Source organism: Carettochelys insculpta, chromosome 23 (assembly GCF_033958435.1).
Source record: "Carettochelys insculpta isolate YL-2023 chromosome 23, ASM3395843v1, whole genome shotgun sequence".
Classification (NCBI taxonomy): domain Eukaryota; kingdom Metazoa; phylum Chordata; order Testudines; family Carettochelyidae; genus Carettochelys; species Carettochelys insculpta.
The window spans coordinates 11,800,607-11,828,406 of NC_134159.1; the positions used below are offsets into that span (position 1 = coordinate 11,800,607).

At 63.1% G+C, this 27,800-nt stretch overlaps 1 protein-coding gene across 6 annotated transcripts; it reads right to left on the reverse strand.

Moving 5' to 3' along the window:
* On the reverse strand, positions 1-27,800 carry LOC142000918 (anoctamin-7-like). Of its 6 annotated transcripts, none has more exons than XM_074975609.1 (23): positions 26,133-27,800; positions 24,126-24,225; positions 23,096-23,256; positions 22,527-22,634; positions 21,783-21,919; positions 20,335-20,392; positions 19,615-19,725; positions 19,279-19,444; positions 18,552-18,642; positions 17,089-17,185; positions 16,575-16,718; positions 15,382-15,519; positions 14,377-14,475; positions 13,802-13,904; positions 12,664-12,775; positions 11,466-11,520; positions 10,870-10,967; positions 10,293-10,429; positions 9,727-9,932; positions 7,134-7,279; positions 6,552-6,642; positions 5,329-5,463; positions 1-2,954 (listed from the first exon to the last, which is right to left on the reverse strand). In XM_074975609.1, the coding sequence occupies exons 1-23, from the start codon at positions 26,262-26,264 to the stop codon at positions 2,931-2,933; spliced, it is 2,649 nt and encodes an 882-aa protein (XP_074831710.1). In that variant the 5' UTR covers positions 26,265-27,800; the 3' UTR covers positions 1-2,930. The 6 variants fall into 6 exon arrangements, 4 of the variants coding, with proteins under 4 accessions (XP_074831710.1, XP_074831709.1, XP_074831711.1 ...); XM_074975608.1 differs by having other exon boundaries at positions 1-2,957; XM_074975610.1 differs by having other exon boundaries at positions 1-2,957; positions 23,096-23,278; positions 26,133-26,284.

The window sequence follows — 27,800 nt, forward strand, 5'->3', positions numbered from 1 at the left end:
TCAGGTCATTCCACTTTTATTCGCCCCCTGTGCATGCAGCAAGGCGAGGAGAGGTGCTCTGCTGGGCTGGGGCGCGTGTTCCCGGCAGGCAGGCTCAGCAGAGCTGCCAGGGTTATCGTCAAAGGACTCGGAGGAGGCCACTGTGCTTGGTACAATCGCTTTGGGGCATTGGTGCCTGCAGCCCCCTTCGGCACATACAGGGATGTCTGGTGGGAAGGGCCCCTGTCAATGGACCCCGGGGAATGAACATGCACAGGGAGGAAATTTGGACAACGGCCAAAGCTTTTCTATAGCCTAGAAATTGTCCCCTGCTCACCCTCTTCCCCAGCTTCTGGCCTGACAACCTTGTCTCCACATCTGTCTGGAGATGGCAGGAAGCTTTCAGACCCCTCCAACGTCCCTGGGGCAGGCCAGGAACAGCTGTAATAGTCTTACCAGTCGGGAGCAAGTGGCCCTGGCTTTGCCCAGGTCCCATGCATAAACTCAGCGTGCTGTCGCTGTCATGGCCTGTGGGGCCTAGCGGGGGGGGCTAGCAGGAGGAAGTGTGGCAGGGGACCACAAATAACTGGGGGAGTTGAGCTTTGCCCGCCTGTGTGGCAGAGGCTGGATTTCAGTCATACTAAAGCTGGGCTTTTAGCAAGCCCAAGTCCCCAGTTCTGGTTTCTCCTGCGGAGCAGCAAACAGTGACTCCAACAGGCCAAGTGCAGCCGGCAAACGGCAGAAGTCACTTGCTCCTCTTGCAATTCGGCACCTGCGCTGTGGCTCCACGTTAGGGTGACCCTCCGTCCTGTTTTGGCCGGGACAGTCTCATATTTTGGGCACCAGGAGGGCGTCCTGATTTATTTTAACAAAGGGGCTAATTGCCTGTATTCCCGTGGGGGAGTGGCTGCTGCCCAGTTCCAGCTCCCCATAACTTGGGGGAGTCAGGAAGAACAGGGGCACCGCTGCTGTCCCTTTCCCCGCTCCCTGCAGCTTGGGGGAGCCCCCTCCACAGCAGAGTGGCAGCCCCCACAGGGCGGCAACTGCCTGACGCAGGGTGACCACCCATCCTGTTTTAGCCAGGACAGTTTTTCAGGTGCCAGGAAGGTGTCACTCCCCACCCCACGCCCCAGCTGTCCCGTATTTAGCACAGGGGAATATGGTCACCCCACCCCCAAATGCAACAGCTTCAGCTCCGACAGGCTCCCTCAGTTTGCAGTACAGGCCTTGAAGGTGTGGGCCATTTGGTAAGCAGGTGGTGCCCAGGTGGTTAGACTGTTCGGATGCATCAGGATTGCTTAGAAACGATCAGTGCAAATGCTGAAAAATCAGCAGTTGGGTTCTGGACACCAGTGGTGCCATGCACAGGCAACAGATGGGTGCAACCTTAGCTGGCCCCAGAAAAGGGCTAATTCACCCCAGTCATTCCTGCAAGGCTGGGTATAAAAATCTGGTTTCATTCACTAAACGTCAGGTTCTTTGAACTCCAGAAGGTGTCGACGGCTTCAGGGCCTTCCTCCATTTCCCAGTCACCTCGGTACTGCGTCCGAGTCGTTCAAAGTAAGTGCGCTAGGATGCCTTAGGCCTGGCAAGGCTCTGGTCTTGGTGGGGCTTTGTGCTGTTTAGTTGTAACAAGGCCTGTGTCCCAGGGGGCCGGGGGGCATGACACTGGCTTTTGCCGAACTGCGCCAGTACCATGAGCAAAGGGAACCGACTGCATAGCTGGGTTTGGGGAGGAATTGTGCTGGGGGAAGGTCAATCCACAAACCTGCTAAGGCCGGGTCTACAGGAGGCTGAAAAGTCGATGTCAGATACGACAGCGGCGCAGGCGGGTTTTTCTGGCCGTCCGTATGGCGGGACATCAACGGAAGAAATTCTCCCGTTGGAGAGACAGTGAGGAGGCCCAGGGTGAACTGCAGAGCCCTGATGGCTCGATTTAGGGTGGCCCCACTAGGTGTGCTAAATTGAACCCCAGAAGGTCGACCCTGAACAAGTCGATCTTCGGGTGAGTGTAGATGTGCCCTGAGTGTGACCAATGGATGACGTGGCTCTGGCACGGGGACAGGACTCAGAGGCCTAGTGTCTGCCCCCGACCTCTCCTGCCCTCCTCACGCTCTCTACCGCCCTGGCCCCCACAGCCCAGCCCAGGAGCTCGTCCAATTGCGCTAGGGAGCTGAGACGAAGGCCCAGAAGAGAAGGGAGCGAGAGCCGAAGGCCAGCTCCACCGAGCACCTTGGGTGGGAGAGAAAAGCCAGCCCAGGGCCAGGGGAGCCTCTGTCCCCACTGGCATCTCTGAGCAGCTGTGACAGGAGCCCAACACTGCATCAGCGCCATGAGCTATGGGCCCCTGGAGGCTCAGACACACCTGGTGCCAGGGGGGCGTGCGACAGGGCGAGGCAGAGAGGGGGTCTCACTGCTCCTCCCTGGGACGTTTCCCTGGCAGAGCTCCTTGTGCGTTTCTCTCAGGGCCTCCTTCCAGATGCTGCTCTGTGACCCGGGGCTGCTTGCCGCTGGCCGGGGCGACCTCGGCCGTAACGCCAGCCCTGCTCACAGAGATCGGGAGGGTCGCCGATTGCTTCAGCCCTGTCCCTGCCCGTCTTGGCGGGAGCGAAGCGTTAGCAGCGAGGGGCAGGTGGGGACGACTCTGCCGGGACCACGGCAGCAGACAGCTCGGGCTGGGGAGACGCCTCATGCGCCAATTCTCTGGATGTTTACAGCCGGACCAGGTGTAGCTTGGTTCAGCCTTCCCCAGGCACGTGGGAGGTTGAGGATCATCCAGGGGGTGTTGATGGGATGCTGCTGCCTTGCTGACCCCTCTGGACAGCTCCCCGGCCAGCTGCTTCCGCCGGTGGGCAAGTCACACAGTCAAGCATGGAGAGGGCCGGTCACAGCCAGCTCTGCCTTCCCGTCTGCCAAGCACCCCACGGCCACTCCTGGGCGGCACCGCTAGGTCATGCTGCCAGGTGAAAGGCTGCCTGCTGCACCGGGAAGAGAGGGAACGGCAGGGTTAGTATCCAGCCAGCAGTACTGGCTCTGGCCCCAGTCCTGCAAGCGAGGGCTGGCCAGGCCCCCTGCGTTGGAGGATCGGGCCCGCCCAGCAGCACTGCAACCCCAGGAGTGTCTGGAGGGGAAAGAAAAGCCGGCAAGTGGCGGGGGACTAACCCATTGGCGCCTCCCTCCAGCACTGCAAGGGACGCAGGAGAGGCAGGTCTGAGGGAGCTGGGCTCTGCTGGGGAATGGCGGTTCCCCCCCGACAGCCCCGTGCTGTTCTCCAACTGCGGTAAAACCACTGCTGCTGCAGCACTGAACCCCTGAGGCCTCCGCCGCACCTTCCGCAGCCCAGCCCCGCCGAGCTCAGGTCTAGGCAAGTGCCCGGCAGCCTCCCACTGCCTCTCTCTGGCCCTGCTGGAGAAGCCGCCTGGCCCCGGCGGATTTCTCGCCCCCAGCCCTTCCCAGTTGCTAGCTGGGCTCGCCTCGGCGTAAGCCCCCAAGGTCCCCTCGGTGCCCAGAAGACAGCTTGTGCCCACGGCTCGATGGGCTCAGCCCCCACTGACCGCAGGAGAGACCATAAAGGGGCTCAGGAGCCCTGGGTCCAGCCCAGCACTGAGCCCGGCTATGGACACTGCTCATGTCTCCATCACCCCTGGGGGACAGACGCTGCCTTCATGTACTCATACACCAGCCTGCTCGTTCGGGGGACGGCACAACCCTCCTGGAACGAAGAGGTGGGCCCTGGGGGCAGCCAGGGTGGGCAGTTCCCAGCCCCAGCACACGGCCCCCGTGACCACAAATAGGGCAACGCCACCAAGCCCGTTCTGCCCGCGGCGAGTGGCAGGCGAATGGGAATGCAACTGACGGAGCCTCCAGGGTCAGTGGTGCAATCACAATGGAGGGCTGGGGTGGCCAGGGAGCGTTCAGGCTGTCCTGGGTGAGCCAGAGACGGGGGAGAGCCATGGGCACGTCCTGCACAGCCCCAACACAGCACCACAGACAGCCCCGTACAAACGAGCGACCACCAGCGAGCAACAGCAGCAGGAGCTGCTCCCAGAGCCTGTCTTACTGGCTGCGGATCCCACCAGGCTCCTTCCAGAGCCCATTGCGGGTGAGCAGAGAGCTCCAGGCCAGGTTAGTCACCTCGCCTGCCCTTCCTGCAGCTGCCACTGGCTAATCCCCCGGTCTTTCACGTGTGCAGGGAAACCTGGGCCCGACTTTGTTTTGCCTGAAGGGGGTTCTTGAGTCGGGGCAGAACCAAAGCTGCCTCCTGGTAGCAGGGCAGGGCAGAGACACACTGGGAAGCGCAGACGACTGTGGCAGGCCTGCCCCGGCTGAGAACGAGCACTGAGCCGATGGGTCAAAGCAGCACACTCCGTTCAGAGCCCAGAGCCGACCTGCTCCAGCCCTCACTAGAGCTGAGAGGGGAGATGAGGCTCCAGGGCCCATTCCAACCTGGGCCTCTCTCCCCGGGGCAGCCGACAAGGGCGCAATGGGCTGGCAGCCTGTCCTGGTCTGAAAGGGTGTGAGCCACGAAGATGGGTTCACGAGCAGGTATCTGGCCCAGAGATCCGTGGGTACCAGCAGGCCTAGTGCGCGCACCCCAGCGGGTACCTGCTTTGCAGGATCTCATGCTGAGGCCACCTCTTCCAGCTTGCGAGTCCTGGAGGGACCGACAAGCTTTGGTAAAGGAAGTGGTGAGTTCAGTCACCAGGTCAGGTGGTGCCTGGGAGGCTCAGAGGGGAGCCCGCTGCATCTAGCGTCCAGGCTGACTCAGCTCCCAGGGGCTATGGGATTGGCAGCTTCTGCTTTGCCCTGGCAGACTTGTCCGCCAATGGTGCAGAACAGGCACCAGCGCTGATGAGGCCCGGGCAGGGGAGCAGATGCAGATGAAGGTTAACAGCAGAGTTTAGGGGGGGACCAGACTGGACAGCCCTGGGCCCTGTAAATTTTTCCACCTGTGTGCAGAATAAATTTTGTTATGTGCACTGAGCTATGTGCAGATGCGCACCACCAGTACAACACACGCTGCTGGCTGCGGACTCAGCAGCTGGGTGGCATTTGAGCTCTGAAGTCGTCCCTTTGCTAAGTTATTGCACAACAAAAACCAGGCTCTCCGGACACGCCAGCGCAGCGAGCCCCTGGCAGGGGGATGATACAGCGAGGCAGAGAGATTCCACAGATGGGGCCAGACCTCAACTGTCCCCCCGTCCCAGGCTGCCCGGCTCAGGGCCCCCCTCACCAGGGGTCTCCTGTTACTCACTCACCGGCCCACATTTGTTTCGCCGAGGCACATACACAGCCACGTGCCCGCAGGCCCCTCGCGCGCCGACCTGGCACAGCCCAGTGGCGACTCACCCTCAGCAGCGCCTCCTGGCTATCGGCCAGCGCCTGCTTGGCTAAGTAGCGTTCTCGCTTGATCTTCAGCTCCAGCGACTCTGGGACGTCAGGCACCAGCCAGTCGATGAGCCGCAGGAAAAAAAACACCACGTGCTGGGGGCGGGGGAACGGGGTGGAGGGCAAGGACAGACAAAGAGAACGTGAGAAGAGGGACAGACAGACGGCGGGGCAGGGGGCATAAAGCCGCACGGAAGACGAGAAATGAGGAAATGGCCCCACTGTCTCCGCCTTGTTCGTCCTGGACAGAAGGGAAGGCTGGCCCAGTGGTTAGGGTCCAAGTCTGGGACTTTGCCTAGTGGGGCAGCAGCTCCCCACCTGTATCAGGGAGCTAGCAGCCCTGCCCTGCTCACGGGGAGTTGTGAGGACAGACTCGTCAATTGTGCGGGGCCAGGGGTCCAGGCAGCTACGCAGTGGGCAGGGTGCCAGACCAATCCTTCAGGCCACACTGGGCTCCATCCACCCCTTCCCTGTGATCCCCAAGCTCAGGACCCGGCCCAGGTCAGAATCACCCCGGCAACATCTGGCTGCCTTGAGCACCTCTAGATTCCCTACAACTCCCCCCCGCCAAACCTCTGCGTTCCCAGGGGGTGGGCGCTTTGCTCCAAGCCCCTGGGGCAGGCAGGGAGCAGCTGTGGGGTCCTGAGCCAGAACTAGGGCTCCTACACGCTGGTCATGCAATGACCATACAGGGCCTCTCGCCAGATTCCTGGCGCCTCGGCTCCAGCCAGGCTTGGACGTGCAGGACAGATCCACCGTCCCCGTGTTACACGGTCACGAAACTCCTCCTGTGTCACCAGCCTCCCTGGGCTGGTACCTGAGCCTCTGGAGGGTGGAAGGTCAGGTGAAAACGCCAGCTGGGATGGGACAAGAAAGAGCCTTTCCGGTCCTGGGAACGGCTCCACAGCCCAGGTGGGGCTTGGGCTGGCGTCCCCGGGCGAGACTGGAGTGCCCACACTGGTTCTTCTGCCCTTCAAAGCAAAACCCCTGGAGGTTTCTGACCCACTTGGGGAGATGGGCTGGGGCTGGGACAGAGTGGAAGGGGCAGTGTAGTCCCTCCCCAGCATGACCACAGCTCGCTGGCCTCCCCCGGGCCCAGCACCGCTGGCTGGGGCTAAGAGAGGAATTGGGAGCTGGTGAGGCAATTGCTGGGCCCATGCCCACACGGCGCTGCCCAGCCTCACCTCGAAAGCGATGATGAAGCCCAGGCGGATGGCCAGCAGCTTCCAGTAGAAGAGGGTGTAGTTCCCACTGGCATCCCGGAAAGCCTTGTACCTGGAGGGGGCGGCAGGCAGCATCTTAGGGGACAGTCTCGGGCCTGGGCCTCCCCTGGGTGGGTGGGTGAGGAACGGCTACAGCCCCAGCAGCTCCCACATGCCAACCCCCCAGCCTACGACCCGCGAGGGGACAAGCAGGGCGGTCAGGCCCATGGCCCAGTGGGTCCCTGCTGGCCTGTCGGGAGTGGCCAGCAGGTGCCCAGGGACATGGAGCCTTCCTGGCATCTGCTCTCTGGGACCTGGCCTGAGACCCACCAAGCTCCTCCCACACAAGCCCCTGAACTACTGCCGGGGCGAGTCGGTGTCCACCGCTGCCCGCCCAGGGAGCCGGAGGCGAACGGGGCCCGACCCAGCCCCAGGGAAGCCTCTGCAAATGGGCTCGGTTCTGCTCAGCTGGGGAGAGCAGGGCCTTAGCTGCAGCCCCATCCTCCTGCCTCCCCCCACGCCCTGATGCCTCTTCCCCATTGCCCCTCCCCCCATGCCCGGCACCTGCACAGGGTGTGGTTGCTGGTGGCCACGTAGCCTGGTGGGGAGTAGGCCAGGGTGAAGTTCACGTAGCCCTGCAGCTGGCGGTCGTGTTCGTACCGATAGAGCAGCCGGGGCAGGAAGTCCGAGGTGAAGGCGATGAGGAAGGCCTGGGTGTGCAAAGGACGGGGGGAAGGGCAAGTGATCCAGGACATCTCTCCTCTCCCCTCCCCGGGAGCGATAAGCACAGCAGCACGCCGCTGAGCCGGGGTCCCTGCCGCAGGGGCATGGGGCAGCTGGAGGCTCAGGCCACAGGCTACCCTGCTGGGAGCCATGAGGAGGAACACGGCTGGCAGGGACCCCCGGGCTCTCAGGAGGAGAGTGGCCAAGTCAGTGCAGGGTTTCAGGGTTCATGTAGCGACAACAGCCTGGAAGGGACCTTGGGAGTCCACCCACTGCTGGGAGGCAGCATTGAGTGGCATCTGGACCAGGCCTGGCAAGCGTTTGTCGGGTGCCCCTTCTGCCCCGCTGACCGAGACCCCCGTACCGTCCCACCGGAGTTTGTCCCACTGCGTAACTGGCCCAACGGGGACGGAGGTTTGCACAATGTCCAACCTAAACCTCCCTTGCTGCAATCTGAGCCCCTCGCTCCTTGTCCTGTCCTCAGTGGGGAAGGAGAACAATTGACATTACGCCAGCTCGAACTTGCAAACTGGTACATCCCCACCTGTCTCCTCTTCTCCCCCAGATCCCCTCCCAGGCCCTCACTTCCCATGTTGTACAAGAGCAACTGATGGCTCCCCCCTAAGAGAAGCACTTGGCCTTTGTCCTTATTAACTTCATCCTATTTACCTCGTCATCACATAACCAATATGGTTTCTCTATAGCCATATTAAGAGGCCTAGAGCACTTAGCAGCAGCCAGTAACTGTGAAGCTACAGGTCACATACTCACGTGCCATCTACATTTCAGTACAATAGCATCCCATTGGGCCGTTAAGAAGAAGACCACATCTTAGTGCCACCCGCTGGCACCAGATAAAGAAACAGATCTCAAGCTGGGTAAAGAAAACTCAGCTGGAAGTTGATCTGAAGAAGTGGGTCTGTCCCACAAAACCTCATCAGCCAATAACTCATTTTGTTAGTCTTTAACGTGCTACATTTCTGCTACTTTGTTTTGCTGGAGTACAGACTAACACGGCCCCCTCTCTGTACTATTCAGCGTTTTGTCTGGCAAGCAATGACTTAGCAATAGCCAAGCTTGTGGAATCACCATTCTGTGATGACGACAAGAAGTCTTGTGGCACCTTAGAGACTAACAGATATTTTGGAGCATCAGCTTTCGTGGGCGAAGACCCGCTTCGTCAGACGCATGAAAATGCGTCTGACGAAGCGGGTCTTCGCCCACGAAAGCTGATGCTCCAAAATATCTGTTAGTCTCTAAGGTGCCACAAGACTTCTCGTTGTTCTCGAAGCTACAGACGAACACGGCGACCTCTCTGATACATTCTGTGATGATTGTCCTCACTCGTCTCCTGTTTTCTGTATAATCTCTGTCTGCTTTGTAATTGCTCCTGTCTGCTGTATAATTAATGTCGTTAGGTGTAAATCAGTTAAGGTACTGGGGTCTGATTGGTTAGGTAATTCTGTTACCGGAGGTTACGATTGGTTAGTAAAATTATACTAAAATAATTGCTCAAGGTAGAGCTAAGCAGGACTCAAGTTTCACAACTTAAACAGGGGTCCACGAAGGAAAAAGCAGGAAGGAAAGAACGTCAAGCAGGAAAGGAAGGGAAGAAGGAACACCTTAAGGAGAACTCACCCCCCAAGACCAGCACTGCCAGACCCTGAGGTGCAGCAACCAGCATCCAGAGAGTGACTTTGTCTGTCCCACCAGGGGAAGTCCGTCTGTCTCTATCAGGCTTGGTGAGCACCAGACAGCGCTAAGCATGTATTCTGCATGCTTGGTAATTGTCAATTAATAGAAAATACGAATATTGCTGTGTAAGGCTTTTTCAGTGGCACAGATCCTGCAGACCCGCAGGGGACTTACACCCTGAGCCCTAGGAATTAGGTACGGGTGGGAGGTTAAATGAACAGGGTCACGCCTTGAGCCCTGCAGATTGGGTAAAGTGTGTGTGGTCCCTGAGTGTGGACGGGATAAAGAAATTTCTGCAGGTAACAACCTCAGTCCTTTTTCTCCAGTTCGTCCACCTCAGTTTGAATGCTGCTCTTGACCTCTAAAGCACTCGCAGCCCCTCCCAGCCTGGGATCCCTCGCCTGTGGACTTTAGACGTGTGCTCCAGGCCGAGGTCCACATCACTGAGTTCCCAGAACTGACCCCGGCAGAACCCCACTGGTGCTACCCCCTCAGCATGACTGTGAGCCACTCAGAACAACTCTCTGGGAACCTGCCCCGCTGTGCGCCCACCTTACAGTAGCTTCCTCTAGGCCACATTACGCTGGTTTGTTCAGGAGACAGTGATGGGAGACAGTATCAAAGCCCTAACTACGGACAAGGGACACCCCATCTGCTGCTTCCCCCATCCACGAGGCTTCCTGCAGGCCTGAGCACGCTGTGCTGGGAACGGCCTCCGAGGAGCCGGCGCTGCACTCACGTTGACAATGACGGAGATCTGAGCCAGGACCTCCAGGATGAGGAACCAGACCCCGATGTCCTGGGTGCGGTAGGCCACCGGCCGCCGGTACTCGCACACAAACTTCTGAGCATCCAGCCGGATCTCCACCCAATTATTGAGCAGGGCGAAGAGCGGGGCCAGCGGGAAGGCAGCCACGAAGATGGTGATGAACCCAAACTGCAGCACTGCGAGCCCAAGGAGCAGCGACAGAAGCGGCTGCTCAGCCAGGGTCTGCTCCCCAGTTCCCAGCGCTCCCACCCTACCCTCAGAGCACCTGCTGCTGGGAGGGACCACCCGGGAGCTCCCCATGGCTCACACGCCTGACTCACTCCAGCGCCCCGGCGGCTCCCCAGCGCATACCCTGCAGAACCGAGAGCGCCTGATCGGAGCAAACACCCCCAGCCTGGCCGGGGTGTAAAGCTCCCTCCATTGAAGCTGAGGCTCCAGTATCCTGCATGTGAGGATTTCCAGCCAGGCTGAGCCAGGGCTGCTGGGTGCCAGCTGCCAGTGCGTCTCCTACCCCACCTGCCTGCGCCCTCACTCACCCATCTCCAAGTACTCCTCGAAGAGACCCTCGCACGTGATCAGCTCGTAGTCCTCCTCCCAGCGCGGGGGCTCCTGGCCGAGCTGTGTGCCCCGCACCCTGGCCAGCTTGCGCTGCTGCCGCCAGGCCTTCAGCTTGCTGCAGACGGGAAGGGAACAGGGGAAATCCAGGGCCAGGCCGGTGGGTGCACGGAGGCGGGGGCTGCTTCGATGCCAGCCGGAGGGGAGGAGGCACGTGGCCGCCTGCTTCCCCCTAGTGTCCCCCTGGCTCCCCTGCAGCGGTCGCAGCTAGAGCAGTGAGTCAGGGCCAAGAGCCGCCTGGCTGGGGGAGACCCCCTGCCCCTGATTTCAGAGCCCTCCGGACTAGCCCCAGCTCAGCCCAGAGACCCTCCTTCGCCATGCGCTGAACGGACACACACGCAGGCCTGGCCTGACCCCCACCTTCGGGCTCCTGTTTTGCTGCTCCCCAGCCCTCTGGGACGGGGGCACCCGCCACAGCCCCCCGCACTCCTGGCCTCCGAGCGCCACGCAGGCGGGTTCCGCCCACTGCCGCCTGGCCGGGCTCCGCTGCGTACTCACGGGACGACGAACTCCTGCACGTTGCTGGCGATCTGCTTCCCCACCATGATGATGAACAGCTGCTGGGCCAGTTCGATCAGGCACCCTCCAGGGCCGCACTGGGGGAGACAGGAGCAGCCGGTGTACTCTGGGCAGGGCAGGACCACCCTGCCAGCCCCTGCCCTGGGGAAGAGAGCTGACCCTCAGGAGGCCCAGTGCAGGCCGGGGGGATCAGCAGCGAAGGATCCCCCACCCCAGGGGGCCGTCTAGGCCTTGGTCCCCACCCCTGAAAAGTGGCCACTGCCAGCTACAACAGAGCAGCGATCTGCCATGGGCAGAATGGTCTGTCTGGTCCCAGCCGCGTCAGAGAAACCCAGCAGGGGGCAGGGCTGGGCGTGCCAAGGAGGGGCTGGAGGGACCCCACGGGAGAGGGGGCAGGGCTGGGCGTGCCAAGGAGGGGCTGGAGGGACCCCACGGGAGCAGGGGGTCTGGCTGGTCAAGGACATCCGATGGCTGCTCTTTGGAGGGGGGCCTGGTTCTTTGTTCTGGGCTTGTACAGCACCTAGCATCAGAGAGCCCTAGGTCTCAGCTGGGGCATCCGCGCCCCGGAGACTCACCTCCTCGTTCCTCAGGCCGAGCAGCGTGCCATACTGCCCGGGGTACCCCACAAACCTGCCGGGACAGGAGATGCCTGCTCAGGTGCCTCTGCCCTGCGGCAGGGCAGACCCCACTCGCTCCTTTCTCACAGCGCCCAAGCGGGCGAGGGGCCCTCCGGCTCAGCGCCAGCCCTGGGAGCTGCCCAGTGCGCTGGTGACACCCGTTGGCCCTGGCAGGGAAGAACGGCCGCTTGTGCGCCATCTCCTTGCTCTCGCCCAGGCTGTGCCAAGCAGCCCCCCAGTGCTGGCGCGGGGCGGGAGGGGTGCGCAGGGAGCAGGGCTCCAGCCCAGCAGCCGAGGCAGCTGCAGGCCGCCAGGCTAGTGCCCCAGGCTCTGCAGCTGGAGGTGCTGAGGGCGGTGGGCAGCCTGTCTGCAGCAGACACTGGCTGGGACGAGCTCAGGACCAGCCTTCGGGGAGGCAGCTGGACACCAGGCCCTGCGGCTCTTTGGCCAACAGGCCGGGCTGCCTCCTCTCACCACAGGGTCTCTCCCCGACCTAGCCTGGGCCCCGCAGCCAGTGACAGGGCGTGCTACAGCCCTGCTGGCTGGAAGGCTCAGGGGGGCTTTGGGGGCGGACGGGCCAGAAGCAGCAGTTCACTGCCAGCACAGGAGCCTCCCCAAATGCCGGTGGTTTGAGCGTTGGCCTGCTAAACCCAGGGCTGTGAGCTCAGTCCCGGAGGGGGCCGTTAAGGGGTCTAGGGCAAAAGAACAGGGATGGTGCTTGGCCCTGCCGCGAGGGCCGGGGGGCTCGACTCGACGACCTCCCGAGGTCCCTGCGAGCTCTGAGACATGGATCTCTGCGGACACGTCTTCGTGCCCACCGTGCCACAGGCTTACGGCTGAGGGAAGCGTGTACGCAGCGTGTACGCCGGGCATGGTTCCACGCATCGCCAGCGCCAGGGCAGCAGACACGGCGTCGCTCCCAGCCCCTCCTGGACAACGAGAAGTCCTGGGGCACCTTACAGGCTGGCAGCTATATCAGAGCATCAGCTTTGGTGGGCAAAGACCCCCTCCGTCAGCCGTACTCCCGTGTCTCGAATGGCTGCAGCCTCCTGCTCTGCCCGTCCCACTCCCGCCCCGGCTCTGAGCGCCCCCCACGGGCCCGCCTCACACGTGATCCCCCAGCCCCGGGCATGCACCGCAGGGCCACGCCTCGCACCTGCCTTTGAAGAAGGCCACGTAGAAGGGGGAGGAGTAGAAGTTGACAAACTGGAAGACGAAGACCTTGAAGGTGAAGGCGTCCTCATGCAGGGTCTGGGTCCGGTGCATCTCTGGGGACAGGGCAGAATCCACAAGTCACGCGCAGCCCCAGCCCGACGGCCGCGACAGCCACGGGCTGGCTACAGGAGGGAGCATCTCTTCCTGCTCACATGGCTCCTCTGCCCCCACAGCCACATCCCCCCCGCACTCCCCAGCTGAGCCGTCCCTGGCGCACTCCAGCACCTCCCGCTGACAGACCAGGGCCCAGACCCTTCCAGCATTTTGGCAGCAGTCTCCAGGCACAGCTGAGCCAACCACGGGCTGTGTCCCAGCCACATGGAACCCACACGGCAGGAGCGGGGGCTTTTGTCCCCTTTAGTGACTGGGCTGGCAAGAGGGTAAAAGCCTACTACTGCTGCAGCCAGCTTATGGAGTTGCTCCAGTGGGAAAGGCACGTTTGGCCCCAGGTCCAACCCCGCTTGTCGCTGGATGCTGGGTTGGTGTTCCACAGTCAGCAGCTGGGGGACTCAAACGGCTATCGCACCAGGTTCTCCCTGCCATGGGCCCCTAACAACGTGCGCTCTCAGCTCCCCAGAGCACCCAGGCACTCGCAGGAGCATTTGGTCCTGAGCAAGGCCCTGGACAGACCAGGGCCAGTCCCAAACTGTTTGCCCAGGGTGACCTTGGTGCAGGGCTGATCCTGGGGGTGTGACCGGCTGGGTCTCGGACAGTCCAGCCCTCCCACGCAGGATAACGCCCCCTGGAACGTCTGAGGTCTCTGTAGCTGACCTGGCCTCGGATGGAGGGACCACATGATTTCAGCGAAGCTTGTCTCTGTCTCCTCCGCATCCACTCAGCATGGCTGGCACGAGGTGGCCATGGTCAGGATGTGCCAGACCACTGCCCAGCTGCACGGCACACCCAGAGCTCACTCTGGGGCAGCGAATCTCAGGTTGGCATTGGCCAGGTCCTCAAGCCCCAGCAGCCAGGAGTGAGTCACTCCTGGCTCACCACGGCTGTAAGTTTGGGCGTTGGTTGAGATCGCTGGGCCCTGTGCCCCTCGCCGGGCAGCACTGCCAAAGGCTGCTCCTACTCACCCCACCTGGTGAGCTTCTCTGCCAGGGAGGTGTAGACCTGGCTCATGAGAAGGATCAGCACCAGGTTCACCAGGGTGCTGCTGATGTTTGCGATGTTCCCAGCCTGCAAGACAGCCAGACAAGCAACGCGCTCCCCTCCCGGCAGCCTCCCAAGTCGCGCTTGGCCCCTGGCTCCAAGCCGGCGCCCGCTCCCAGAGCACTGCCCAAAGGCGGCCAGGGCTGCTTGCCCTACCCTACGGGTGGGAACAGGGAGGCAACCTCCCCAACTGCGGCAGGAGGGCCAGAAATAGATCCGGTCTCCTGAGTCCCAGCCCCGTGCACGAGCCCAGTGCCCTGCCCTGGGTTCAGCTGAGCCCTGGCACTGGCCGTCCAGGTGGGCTCTGCTTCAGCAGCCGCAGTCCCAGCCAGGGCTCCAGCCTGGGAGGCCCTAGGAGCGGCCCTAGCTTGGCGCTCAGCAGCTGACTGACTGTGCTGGTCAAAGCAGCGTCTCCCTCAGCGCCCGCTGGGGGCACAGCCGGGCCGCAGGGCCGTCCGGGCGGGTGTTGCTCCGAGTCCCTGCAGGGCACAGCACTCACCTGGGTCATGAGAATGGTGTTGCCCGTGTGGTACATCACCACGGTGACGATGCCCCGGCACACGATCACGGAGACCAGGAAGATCATCACCACGCAGAGCTGGGGGCAGGGGAAGCCCAGGAGTCAGCGGCAAGTTGGGGCAGCTGGGCTGGGCTGGCAGACGTCACGCCGACAGGGGGGTGCCCTGCTGGACCGCTCCAGCATGCCAGCGAGGCACAGGCCTGGGGCCTCCCAAAGGCCCAGCACACAGCCGTGGCCTGCCCGGGGCTCCATGCTCTTGTGGGGCTGGGTAACATGAGGGGTCAGCCCGTGGGGCCCAGGTGACGTGCTAGCCCAGCTCTGGGGCCATGCTGTGACTCCTCCCGGCCTTCACCACGCCCCTGGTGCTGTCCCAGCTGGCGGACGCAGGACAGGTGTCCTGCGGAGATGGACAACCCAGCCTTCCCGCCTGTGCTGGGGGCTCCTTTAACGGGGCGCGAGAGCAGAGCCACCGCTGCTGGGGGAAGGGACACCAGCCCCAGGCACTGTCGATTCTCACCCCCCGCCCCCGTCTGCTGGCGCACACCTGCTAACGAGCAAAGCTGTTGCTCCCGCCCAAGCCTTGGGGTCTCCCTCACAACCCTCCTGTGGGGGTCCCTGCATGCTGCACGGGGGAACCAAGGCAGGGCACAAAGCACTTGCTGCCTACGGTACCCCAGGTCAGCGGGGGCTGCAGTCACTACCGCCGCGTGCTGGCCAGCGTGAGAGCAGTTTGCTGTGTCCCAGCCGTGGCGGAAGGCTGGCTCAGGGCAAGGCCAGGGACCAGAGGCCCTGGAGCTGCATTCGGTGCCAGAAGCCAGAGCTCCTGCTTGCAGGAGAGCAGAGAAAAGGACCCTGCTCCATGGCTGTGCGTCTGATCCCAGCAGATGGTCCAAGTGGAGGCCAGTGCCCCAGGGACATGGATCCACTTCTCGCAGGCAGGCGGGCAGGCAGGGCTGTCGGCCCAGGATCGGCTCTGCTCCTTACCATGAAGACAAGGGCCATGGAGCCCGTCAGGATGCGGGGGAGGCGGTCCCGCTTGGGGAAGTATGGCTCCTTCAGCCCCGTGATGGGGTTCTGTTCCATCCGCGGGGCCATGGCAGCGAACTCGGGCCTGGGCCGCTCCTGCAGGAGGGGAAACGGAGCTAGCGGGAGATTGGGCCCCCAATTGCCTGGTGTGACTGATGTGGTACCCCTGCGAAGGCTTCCCCACTGGGGAGTGAACAGGCTTTGCTGGACAGCTAGGCACCCGAGGGCACGCCCATTCCTGCAACCTCCTGGCAAACCTCGCTGAGGTCACTGTATCACAGGAGAGCCAGGGGGCGGGTCGGATTGCAGGAAGGCAAGTGACTTCTGTCTGGGGGAAACGCAGCAGGCCCCGGGAGGTTACGGAGCAGTTAAATCCATGGGCCAGACAAGATGACACAGGTTCCCTAGGAAATCTCTGCGTCAGGAGGAGGCAGCTACTCTGCAAGGCCTGTTTGAGGGCGTTGCCCTGCAGGGGGCTTTGATGCACCAAGGCCCCATTCAGGAGCTCTCCAGTGACCCCGAGGGGCTAACGGTGGGGATTCCCACCCCCGCAGGGGGCTAGTTCTGAGCACAAGCAGTGCAGAAATTGGGCCTCCAGGACCCCTGTGGTGGGGCTGAAGGAGGGCTCTGGCTGGGGCAGTGGGGTGAGTTCTGCTCAGCTGCTCAGCACCGGGGCGAGTTCCTTGAGTGCAGCAGAGGTTATCTCGGGGATGCTTTTACCCACAGATCCATGTGCTGGCTGAGGACGGGCTGGGCAGCCCCACATCACCGGGGGCAAAGGACCGTTCCCAGTACCGCTGCTGGCCACCCCCCGGCCAGCCCTGCACACAGCAGCACAGGGCAAGCAGGGGCGGCACAGCCTGGGCCTGCCCCGGGCAGCAGAGGGGGTGCAGGTCTCGGCCGGAGAGGGGGTGGAGCTTGTGGTGCGCTGGGAGGGTACAGCCGGAGCTGCCAGGAACAGTGGTGCCGCTGGTGGAGTTGGCGTGTCGCTGCACTTGGCTCTGCTCTCATGTTGGCACTGGCAGCAGGTAGCGGTCGGAGGCCTTGTCCAATCCCAATCTCTCAGCCCTCGGGGAGGAGAGGCGGGACCCTGGCCCGCCCGCAGCCAGCAGCCTGACGCCAGCAGGGACGAGCCGGCCAGGGGAACCCACCTCCTCCTCCTGGAAGTCCATGCAGTCCCAGTGGTGCGCCAACGTGGCGCTCTTCCGCTTCCAGTACTCCAGGAAGGTCACGGCCCAGAAGGACATGAAGATGCTGAAGAAAACGGTCCCGGGGTGATCAAAGAGGTACCCGACCTGCAGGGGCAGAGAAGAGCCTCTTCACCCAACCCAGCCACCCTTCTCCCGCACATGCCCTTCCGTCCTCCCCGCCTCAGCCTCACCCCTCTAGCACTGCTCCTGCTGGCGCGCGGGGAGCTGGAGGCGTTCTTTGCTCTGGGCCAGGCTGGCACTCATCCCTGGGCCTGGCATGACTGGGCCGTTTCCTGCAGCGCCTCCTGCTGGAAGATGCTGGCAGTGGCCTAGTTTGGGGCTCCTCCCCCAGCCAGAGCTCCACCCCCCCCAGTGTAGCTCTGAGCAGCACCAACAGGGGGCGCGCCAAGACTTGCGGATATAATGGTACCAGGTGTTCCCTGACCGCCTCAGCCCCCAAGCAACCTTCTCTTACCTTAGCCATGGGGCAGATCTCCGAGAGGTTCCAGGTTGGACACGTGTCGCAGAGGGGACACATGAGGAACTGGCCTCCGCTCTGGCAGATCTCCTGCCTGGGGAGAGCGAACACAGGGGCTGGTCAGCAGGGCACGGCTCTGAGGAGAGACACCGGGCTAGTGCTTCACCACACCAACTCTCCCTACACACCCACACCAGCGCAGGTGTGCAAATACACCACCAGGTGTGCACACATCTGTGCCAGCATGTGCACGGATGGGCACAGACACGCATGTTCCCACACAGGCAGTTATCAGGGAACTCCAAAACCTGGGACGGAGCAGCAGTAAGTGCCCAAACTCCCATGAACCAGGGCTGGAAGAACAGCTCAGGCCAGGGCCTGCCAACATCTGACATTGTCCACTCCATAGATGGAGCTCAGGTTTGTCAGGCTTGACATCACCCGGAAGAGCCACTTGTCTGTCCATCCACCTATCTGTCCAACCCCACATCCAACACCCACCCTCCCATCAGTCCGTCCATCATCCACTCACACACCGACCCATCCACCCACCCAACCGTCCACCCATCTGTCCATCCTTCATCCCCTCACACACCGACCCATCCACCCACCCAACCGTCCACCCATCTGTCCATCCTTCATCCACTCACACACCGACCCATCCACCCACCCAACCGTCCACCCATCTGTCCATCCTTCATCCACTCACACACCGACCCATCCACCCACCCAACCGTCCACCCATTTGTCTATCCTTCATCCACTCACACACCGACCCATCCACCCACCCAACCGTCCACCCATTTGTCTATCCTTCATCCACTCACACACCGACCCATCCACCCATCCAACTGTCCACCCATCTGTCCGTCCATCCTCCACTCACACACAGACCCATCCATCCATCCAACCGTCCACCCATCTGTCCGTCCATCCTCCACTCACACACAGACCCATCCATCCATCCATCTGCACATCCTACATCCACCCTTTCATCCCTCCATCCATTACCCACCCACCCACATCCATCTAGTCATACATCTGCCCAACTACCCATCATCCCACACCCCCATCCAACAGCCCATCACCCTCTGATCCACCCATCCACCACCTTGTCCCCACCCACCTCTCTGTCCAGTCTCTGCACATCTCAGCACCCGCCCTGTCTCGGACCCCTCCCCCTGCTGACGGCCGGGACCCTGAGGCTTTTGCTGCTCTGGGAGTGGAGAATGACAATAGCTGCTGTAGCAGCAGTGGAAGGGGCAATTGTTTGCCATTCAGGATTGTCAGTGACTGGCTGGTTGGGAACATGGTCCTCCTTCCACACAGGGCTGTCCTGTCACAGCCAAGGCGGCCTGGGAATGACTGATGGTGCAGGGAGTGGAAGAAGGGTAAGGGGGCAGCTGTCAGCCTGGCACGCGTTGCCCTCCTCACTCCCAACCCCGGCCCCACAGACTCACGCTGGCGTGTTGGTTCCCATGGCAAGCAGGCCTGCGAAGAAGACCATGGTGCCGACGGCTGCGGCGGGGAGCAGCCAGGCTGTGTAGAACCCTGCAGAGGGGACAGGCACGTGAGGTCAGCCTGCGGGTGAGGGCTGCCCTGGGCACAGGGGACTCCCCTCCCTTCCCACCTCCGCCAAGGACGTGCATCCTGGCTCCTCCCCTGGGTGCTGAGTCCCTGTGTGCCTCGGAACAAGTCCCGCTCTCATCCGTGCCTCAGTTTCCCCAGCTGCAACAGGCAGATAACTATCCCACCCCCACGGCAGGGCGGGCGCAGGACGAAGGTATTCCCAGACGTGCCCACGGCACCTGACTCCCTCCCGCCCCCCACCCATCCATGCCCCGGTGAAGCAGGAGCACAAGGGCAGCAGGCACATGGCACCGCTGGCGTTTAGTGGCAGCCCCAAAGGAGACAGCCAGAAGACCGGCCCATGTGCTCCTGCCCCAGGGCCCTTTCTGTAGCAGTCAGGGTGTCGGGTGTCTGCCTCTGCAGCCCTGCCCGCGAGTGGCTGGGGGCTCTGGGGAATACCACCGGGCGGTACAGGCCGGGGGAGCCGGCTGGGGGCAGAGAGATGCCCGGGGGCTGTATCTGTCCTGCAGGCTCCAGGAAGAACCCCTGTGGCTTCATCCCAGCCCGTGCTAGTCCCAGGCCGCCGTGCCGGGCGCTCGGGGGGAGGGATGCACTCACCCAGCCAGGCAAAGTAGATGGCGATTTTCTCCCCGAAGTACTGGCGGACGTGGTCCAGCGGCTGGTACCGGTACCAGCAGCCCCACTGGGCCCAGAAGCGGTAGAGGACCTGGCGCGGGTTCAGGGCTTCATCGGGCACCTCGGACTCGGGCATCTCGAAGGGGCCCTGGGCGGGAGCAAGGCAGTTGGCACCTGCCCAGCAAGGGGCCCCGAGGGGTGGGGCAGGGTCTCTGGGGGCCCAGGGCAGGGCTAGCAATGACTGAATGGCTGCAGCGACCAGCAGCTTGGGGGGTTCCCTCCCCAGTCCGCCCGTCCCCACCTGCTGGTGGCCCCTACCTCGTGCAGTGGGAAGGCGGCGGCATAGACCCGCTCGTTCAGCAGCCGCTCAATCCCGATCTCAGCGCGTTTCCTCTTCCCATAGACGGTGCGAGCCAGCATCTCGTAGACCTGCCGAGCCGGGGCGCAGCGCTGTCGGCAAAGCCCACCCTGGCCGGGCTCTCACGGAGCAGGAACCAGCAGGCCCCAGCTTCAATCAGCTTGGGGGACCTCACACAGCTGGGGCTTGGGCTGCATCCCCAGGATGCTAACAGGAGCCTTGTCATTGGCCTTTTCAGCCCAGCCTCCGGGGCAGGAGCTGCCCACATTTCTGATGTCCCCCGGCTCCCCTTGGCCCAGGATAGATGTCACACCGGACAGAGGGAGCCTTCCTGACCCTTCCCCGGGCTGTCAGCCTCACCCTGGAGCCTGAGATTGGATGTGGACACGTTGCTGTGTCTAGCCTATCCCACAGCTGTGAGGCCCCCAAGCACAGAAGCCAGAGACGAGGGGGAAGTGGGCAGCAAGTTTAACTGACCCGTTGGGAGACCAGGGGATTTCGATCCAGCCTCCCACCATGTGCCGGGTCCTTGGAGCTGCCTCTAGTGCCACGGGCAAGAGGGTTATCTCAGACCCAGCCCGGCACCTTCAGTGGAGCTGCCAGGGGCAGAGTGGCTGCAGAGCTCAGGCTGCCTGGCCTGGCCGGGAGGGGATGCCCCCAGGCTCCCCCGACCTACTTACAATCCGATGTCTCTGGGTGTGGGTGAAGTAGGAGTCCCGGGAGTCGCTGCCCAGGAACCTGCAGGGGACACACAAGCTGCCAGGGGAAGGGAGGTCGAGGCCTGGTGGGCTGGGGCCCTGGCTCCAGGGTTTCTGCTGCTGAGCCCCCAGCCGGCTTGGAGACATGAAGCCACCGGGACCCGGCATGGGGCTGGCCTTGCTCTAGTGCCCTGGGGAGCAGCACAGGGCAACACACCGCCTCACGCACCCAGGGCTTTATCCTGGGTCTGTCACGGGGGTTTATGAGTGCCTGGGTAGCAGGAAGCATGGCCTAATGGTCAGGGCAGCAGCATAGGCCTGGATGCCTGGGTGTGAGGCCCTGCTCTGCATGGACTCCCTGTGTGACGCTGGGCTGGCAGTGTCTCGGGGCTCCTGCCAGCCCCAGCCAAGCTCCCAGGGGTGCGAGGACAAGCCCAGGGAGCTGCTCAGGTGGCCCAGGACCAAGAACCCTGGAGTTGCCTGGGGAATGGGAGCAGCCGTGTGGCAGGAGGGGCTTGTCCGGGGTCGCCGGACGTCCCCCAATCTGCAGGACAATCCCAAATGTCTCTGACAAGTCCCGTGTCCCACATTTACATTTACATGAAAGCGGCCCAGGGGCTGTGTCACGAGTTGTCATGGAAACTCCTGGCCCCAGATGGGATTCCTGCGGCTGTGCCTGCCAGTGGAGCTCCGCACCCAAGCCGGCTCCCAGCTGCAGGATCCCTGGCCGCAGAGCGGGGGACCCCAAGCCTGGCAGCACAAGGTCCCCAGCCCCCAGCTGGCAGCAGCCTCCAGCCATGGCATCCTCCCAGCTGCAGGGTTCCCACTGCCCCCTGGCCAGGGATCCCCCAGCTGGGGCTGCCAGTCTGGGCCGTTCCTGACTCAGCAAGGACCAGGGCCCTGCCTGGCTCGCTGCCTGGGCAGGCTGCAGGTTGAGCCGGCGCTGCAGGTTTGGGGCAGATCATGGAGCAGCTGCGCCAGGAGAGCCGTGTGCATCTGGCCCACTGGTGCCTAACTACACTGTGGCGTCCTGGCCTGGCCTGGCCTGGGGCTGAGGGGCACCAGCAGAGCTGCAGTGGGGGAAGCCATCAGTTTCACACATTCACCCACAAGCAGGAGGGGCAGAAGGATGCTACAATGGGGGCCCACAGGAGCCTGAGCCTCGAGCCTGCCCCCCTCCGTCCTGTGAGGCCTCGCGCCCGAGCTGCCCCCAACCCCCGTCCTCGCACGGCCTCTTCTCGCCGAGTGCCCCTCTCCTGTGGCTCACCCTTACGGCCTGGCCAAAGCGGGAGCACCTGGCCCCTCGGGCCACCCCCCCCGCCCGGCTCTAGGACCCGCAAGCGCATGGCAGGAACTCCCTGGTGTGGGGGTCCTGCAGCCCCATCCTGTGGGGCCAGCGGGGACGACCCTGCCCCCTGGCCCCGACTCACCTGTCCAGCTTGGTCCTGCGGAAGACGCAGGTGTAATAGTCGGTGGGCTTGTTGGGGACAGGCTGGTACATGGGGTTGGGGATGCGCAGCCTCCTCAGCACCGTGGCGGAGCTGTTCTGGTCTGGGTTGGGCTGGGCCTGGGGTCGGCAGAGTGGCAAGGCTGGAGGCAGCCAGGGGAACCTCCCACACAGATGGATGGATGGACAGACAGACACCTCTAGGACGAGCCAGGCCTGGGAAATCTCCTCTGACCCTCCACTGCTCCCTACACATGGGCTGGGGGACCAGCACAGCTGGTGGGGCTGGGGCAGCAGGGGCTGTGGGTCGGGGCTGGGGGGCTGGCAGACCTGGGGAAGGAGAGAGCTCAGGGCTGGCACAGCAGGGCTGTGGGTCGGGGCTGAGGGGCTGGCAGAGCTGGGGAAGGAGAGAGCTGAGGGCTGGCACAGCAGGGGCTGTGGGTCGGGGCTGAGGGGCTGGCAGAGCTGGGGAAGGAGAGAGCTGAGGGCTGGCACAGCAGGGCTGTGGGTCGGGGCTGGGGGGCTGGCAGAGCTGGGGAAGGAGAGAGCTCAGGGCTGGCACAGCAGGGCTGTGGGTCGGGGCTGAGGGGCTGGCAGAGCTGGGGAAGGAGAGAGCTGAGGGCTGGCACAGCAGGGGCTGTGGGTCGGTGCTGAGCGGCTGGCAGAGCTGGGCACTCTGCCCTAGCCAAGGACACAGTGGGGCTGGTGGGACAGACCCCGCACGCACCTGCAGGGGCGCCCGCATGCAGAGCTCCTCGGCGTAGGACACCAGCACGTCCCAGGGGGCACTCAGCTTCACGTAGTGGATGGTCTTCCGCTCGCTCAGCGTCTCCTCCTGGGGGGAGGCACGAGGGGACTGAGCAGGGAGCTCCCAAGGAGCAGAGCCCGGGGATCGGCAGGGACAGCCGGCGTCCTGGGGCAGCTCCAGGGCAGGGAGGGGATGCAGAGCCCAGGGGCCAGCTGTCTTCTCCCCCACTGCAGCACCTTGGGGGCAGTGAGGCCTCAGTGCTGTCCCAGTGCTGGTCCCCCACAGCGCAGCAACCAGGCCTGGCTGCATGGGGCAGGAGGGTGGGGGCCCAATTGGCCTGGTGGGCAGGCGCAGCCTCTGCTCCTGCCTGCCCAGCCCTGCAGACGGCACCAGGCCAGGCCAGGGGGCAGAGTGGCAGGGGTGTTTGGGTGCCGGGGTTAGAGACCTGGGTGAGGGACCTGAGTGAGGGCCGGCCTGGAGAGAGGGGCAGCGTGGCAGGGGCCCGGAGGTGCCTGCTGGGGCCCACGGCACTGGTCTTCCCCACTCACCTTCTCCATCAGCAGCCCAGCGCTTCTCAGGTTGTTGAGGAATTTCCGCCGCCAGTGGTCATGGCGCCCCCCGGGGTGGTCCCCTCTGGCCTCGGGGCAGGGCAGCTTCCCCCGCCGCTTCTTCGGGGGGTGCACCTTCTCCTCCCAGACCAGCACGAAGTCTGTGGGGGCCAGGGCCGGGAGCTGCAGCGTGGCGGGCGGGAGCCTCCATGGGGCCGTGAGCGGCAGAGAAAATCACCGCTGCTAGCGCACCCAGGCTGTGCGTGGTGGGATGGCTGGCGGCCGGGGAGGGGACAGAGGCAGGGACCCGGGTGTGTGGGAGGGGTTCCTACACACACACCACCCCCGCTGGAGAGAACGTGAGCCCCGCTCTGGCACACGCAGCCAGCTCCACCCTGCCAGCCTTAGCAGATGGCCCTGGTGCTGCAGCAGGAGTGGCTGGAGCCCTGGTGGATGCCCACAGGCTGGCTGGGCTTGCCACGGGGAAGCCACTGCAGCCACAGCCCACGGGTGTGAGCGGGGCACTGGGGATGGAAGGAGCATCTTTAGCACGGCCAAGCGAAGGGCTCTGGGTGACTCCTCTTACATGCTAGCAGGTGGAACCCTCCGCCACGGGCTGTGGCTGGGAAAAGCAGAGTGAGTAGGGTCACGGGGCTGGGCCGCAAGAGATGCAGGGTCACTCCTAGCCCTGCCCTGACCGTCGGGGACCCTGGGGAGTCACTTACTCTGTCCAGGGCCCTGAGCAGCCCCAGGCCCATTGGCACAGTGCAGAAGAGCCCCAGGATTGCAGAGGCCAGAGCCGTAGGGTGGCTTAGAGACCCCCAGCTCCCTGTGCTGGGCTGCCCTGTGTCCAGCTCACGCCGTTGGTGCATGGCCATTTCCGAGCTGCTCTGGCTGCAGCCTGCTGGGCTGTTCTAAGTGACTGGGCTGCCAGCCACCCGCTCCTAGCTGGTCCCCGCGAGGGGCGAGTGCTCCTCCCAGCAGGGAGCCCTGGGCACCTGCTGCGGGGGCAGGACAGAGGGGCACTCACCGATCCTGGTGTGCCCATCTCGGAAGTAGTTGCCCCTGGTGTTGGGGCTGGAGCCTTCGTCACCGGGCACATAGGTGGGATCGGCCTCTTCCTCGTCAGCCTGTGGCCAGGGACAAAGGAAAGTGCCGGGGGTCAGAGCAGAACGGGGCCAGCGTCGGTGTGCGGACAGAAGGGGAAGGGCTCCGTGCTCAGGAAACCTCGAGGAGGCTCCCACTCACTGGTGCCCACCCTGGGCTCAACCCCCGCAGCCTGGCAGCTGCCCCTCAGTCCTGACCCACAGCACCGGCTGCTCAGCGCAGGGCTCCCCTGTCCATGCTTCTGCTGATCTGGATCTGTTTCGAGTCCCCCCCACTCCAGGGACACTGGTTCCATTAGCTGAAGGGGGTTCAGCACACGGACAAGGGAGAAGCCGGGCTCTGTGGAGAATTGCCCACAGCCCCTGCGATGCAAGGGCCCCCCACAGCCTGCTGCATCCTCCGCTCTCTCCACCTCCCACTGCCACTTCTCCCCACCAAGTCACAGCCACGACACTGGCTGCAGGGCACACACTGAGCAACCGGGAGCCAGACAGGGTGGCCTGGAGCCTAGCCAGTGGACTCTGCCTCTGCCTAGCCTCAGAGCAGGGGCTTCTCCACCTGCTAGCCAGCGTGAGCTTCACCCCTGCAATGCAGACCCTGCCTGTCTGGCCCTAAGGATGGCACAGGGGCACAGCTGTGTGCTGACTGGGCTTCACATGGCCCAGGGGCTGAGAACCACTGGCCCAGAGAGAGGGACCTGAGCTGTGAGTGGAACCCCTCCTCCGCCAGGGCAGCAGCTGGGCTAGGACTCCACACCTGGGATCGTAGGGGAGGGGTTGGATCACTGGGGGTTCTGCAGATATGGCTCCTGTTGTGCCCCACCTCCAGCTTCCAGCAGGGATTGTCTCTGGCTGAAGGAGCAACATTTCCAGCTCCAGCAAAGCCCAGAGGATGGAACTGATGCCGGGGGAGGCAGCTGCCCCAGGGAAGTCCACCAGGTAGCCTTGTGGCTGCCACCAGGCCATGTGGCTCTGCTGTGATGGGGTGGGGGGCAGGCAGGGTGGGACCACAGGCCACTGTCAGTGCCACTGCCTAGGGGACCCCAGGGCAGAGACGTTGACAGGGTGGCTACTTCTGTGGCACACCCAGCCTTCATGGAGCAGAGACCCCTAAGGCCTGGGGTGCCTGAGCCAGAAGGATCCTTGCTCCAGCCCTGCACGTCTGTCTGTCTAGCCGCTGGGAAGAGTAGAGTCTGCAAGGGGACAGGCACTGGGGAGACTGGCGGAAGTGGGGGTCTCTGCTCCCAGCCCAGTCCCCAGTCGCCTTTGGGAACTAGTGGGGAACTGGCAATTCTCCCCCCACCCCCACCCCCACACTCTTGGGCCAGCAGGCCATCATGGGAATCGGAGCAGTGAGCAAGGGGGATCCATTGCCCCACAGGCACTGCTCTGCAGGACCCACTGGTGCTAGGCAGCAATTCTGCAAGAGCCTCAAGTGAAACGAGTCTGTCAGTCTCAGCTCAGTCTTCTGTCTACGTTGGGCCCCAGGCCTGAAATGACACAGGCTGTCCAGAGGGGCCTGGCTGTAGGGAAGCTGGTAAGGGAGCTGCAGACCGGGACCGTGAGGTGTAGGCAGAGCAGAGCGTTGGGGGCATGTAGGGAGGCTTTTCTACACCCTGTGCATGCTGGGGTGTGGGGGCCAGGCAGCGTGTGCTATGGATACCTGAAACCAACTGCATCCCCACCCTGCCTCCCTGCCATGGAACCCCCCCACCCCCAGCACAACCAGCCCTGGAGCAAGGTTGCACTGGCGAACACCCCCAGCCCCAACCATCAGCGAGCGCCACCTTGGCTGGCTCCTGCTCTCCCTCCTTAGCAGTCCGCCGCACTGCACTGGGCTCAGGGAGAGCTGACCTCAGCCCCTTCCCATACAGCAGCCAACCACCTGCCGGACCAGCTGAGACACCTTCCCCACTGGCCCCTATACTCACGAAGCCGGCGTAGGGCGCCCCATTGTACACAGGGCCGGAGGAACTGCTGGACAGGTGGAAGCGGCTCTTGTCCAGGGCGATAAGCAGGCTGGTGTCTTGAGCGACCACCTCTGAGCCCTTCTTCCGGATCATGATGCTGGGGCCGTGATGCCAACCTCAGGGCCCCGCTCCTATGGCCCCTGCCCTGCGTTGGGGGCCGAGGGGTCCAGAGCGCTAGAACCTAGCAGCAATTGCTAGCTGGGAGCTGCCAGGGCCTGGGTTGCAGCCCCAGGGAGGTACTGAGAAGTGGGGGCCTGTGAGGTCACCTCGAGTCCCAGAGCCTCTGTTCAAAGGTTGCCTGCATCATCTCTGCACCTGGGAGCGGCCGCGGGAGAAGGAAGCATCGTGATGCCTAGAGAGTCGGCAGCTGCGACGGGACCCCCCTCCTGCCTGATGTGCATGTCCCGAGAGCAGCCAGTGCTGCCAGGGGAACGGGTCCAGCAGCAGCGCCTGCCTCGCAGTGGCTGGTAATTATAGAGCTCCAATCAGTGCAGTCTGGAGGCGCTGCTGCTGGAGGAGGAGACTGGAGTCCCGGGAGGTGTGTGCAGGGGGAGGGGATGGTGCAGCCTTACCATGGCAGGCAGAGAATGGCAGATGCAGCCCTGCTCCGGTGTAAGGTCTGGGGCATCTCCGGGCCCCACACGATGCAGATGGCAATGGCAGTGAATTGCTCAGCAGGGAGGGAAGGGCTGCAGCATGACAGAATCACAGTCAGAGAAGTAAAGGCTTGTCCCCTTCTCCAAGCTGGGGGCTGCATCACCGCAGCTCCAGCCATGCTGAGGTGACTGAAACCACACCGGCGCCAGCGTGCTACAGCATCACCGTCCATCCACTCACTTCCCCTCCATGGCTGGATCCCAAAGCACAGCAAACCCGGGATGGGTTAGGCCTCACAACCCCTCTCCCTGAGAGGCAGAACAAACCCCGCTTTGCAGATGAGGAAACTGAGGCACAGAGTGGGCCCCCAGCCTGATTCCTAGGCCAGTGCTCTGTCTGCACCTGTGTGGGCTGGTTACTAGCTGTACCTCTAGCTGCGGGCTGGTTACTAGCCCACAAAGCCAGTAGGCTAGCAGCCCTGAGTGAGGGAATGGCTTTGAACCCCCCGTCCTTTTGCTGGGTTTTGGCAGCATCTTTGCAGGTGTGGCTGCCCTGCAGAAGGAAACTAGATGAGTTTGGGTCATAGCCGAGTCAGTCATGGTTCCAGGCTCCTGCAGCAGCTCAGAGCTGAAGGTTTAGAAACAGCCTGCATGGGAATTCCACCCCATACTCGCTGGGTTTCAGCACCAGGAACTCTCTGGCCCATACAAAGCCTGACCCAGCCCCACAGCTTGCATTTCCCACCAGGTGCTACAAACCAGGGCTTTCTGCAGAGATGCTTAGAGGGATTACGTCAGTTACGGTTCTCGGGCGCACGGCTCTCTCTCGGCCTCTCAAATTTGCACAAAGTCCAAGTCCCCAGTGCAAAGACATTAAATATTAACGCTGCCTCCAGGAAAACCAGAGCAAGAGAGATGCCACTGAAACCAGCAGCAGCAGCTTTCAGATCCAGGGAGGGAGAGGCAGAGGAATTTTACCCTTCCAAAGGTGGATGAATTAATCTCTTTCCCTTCCCTCCCTCCCTCCCCCATC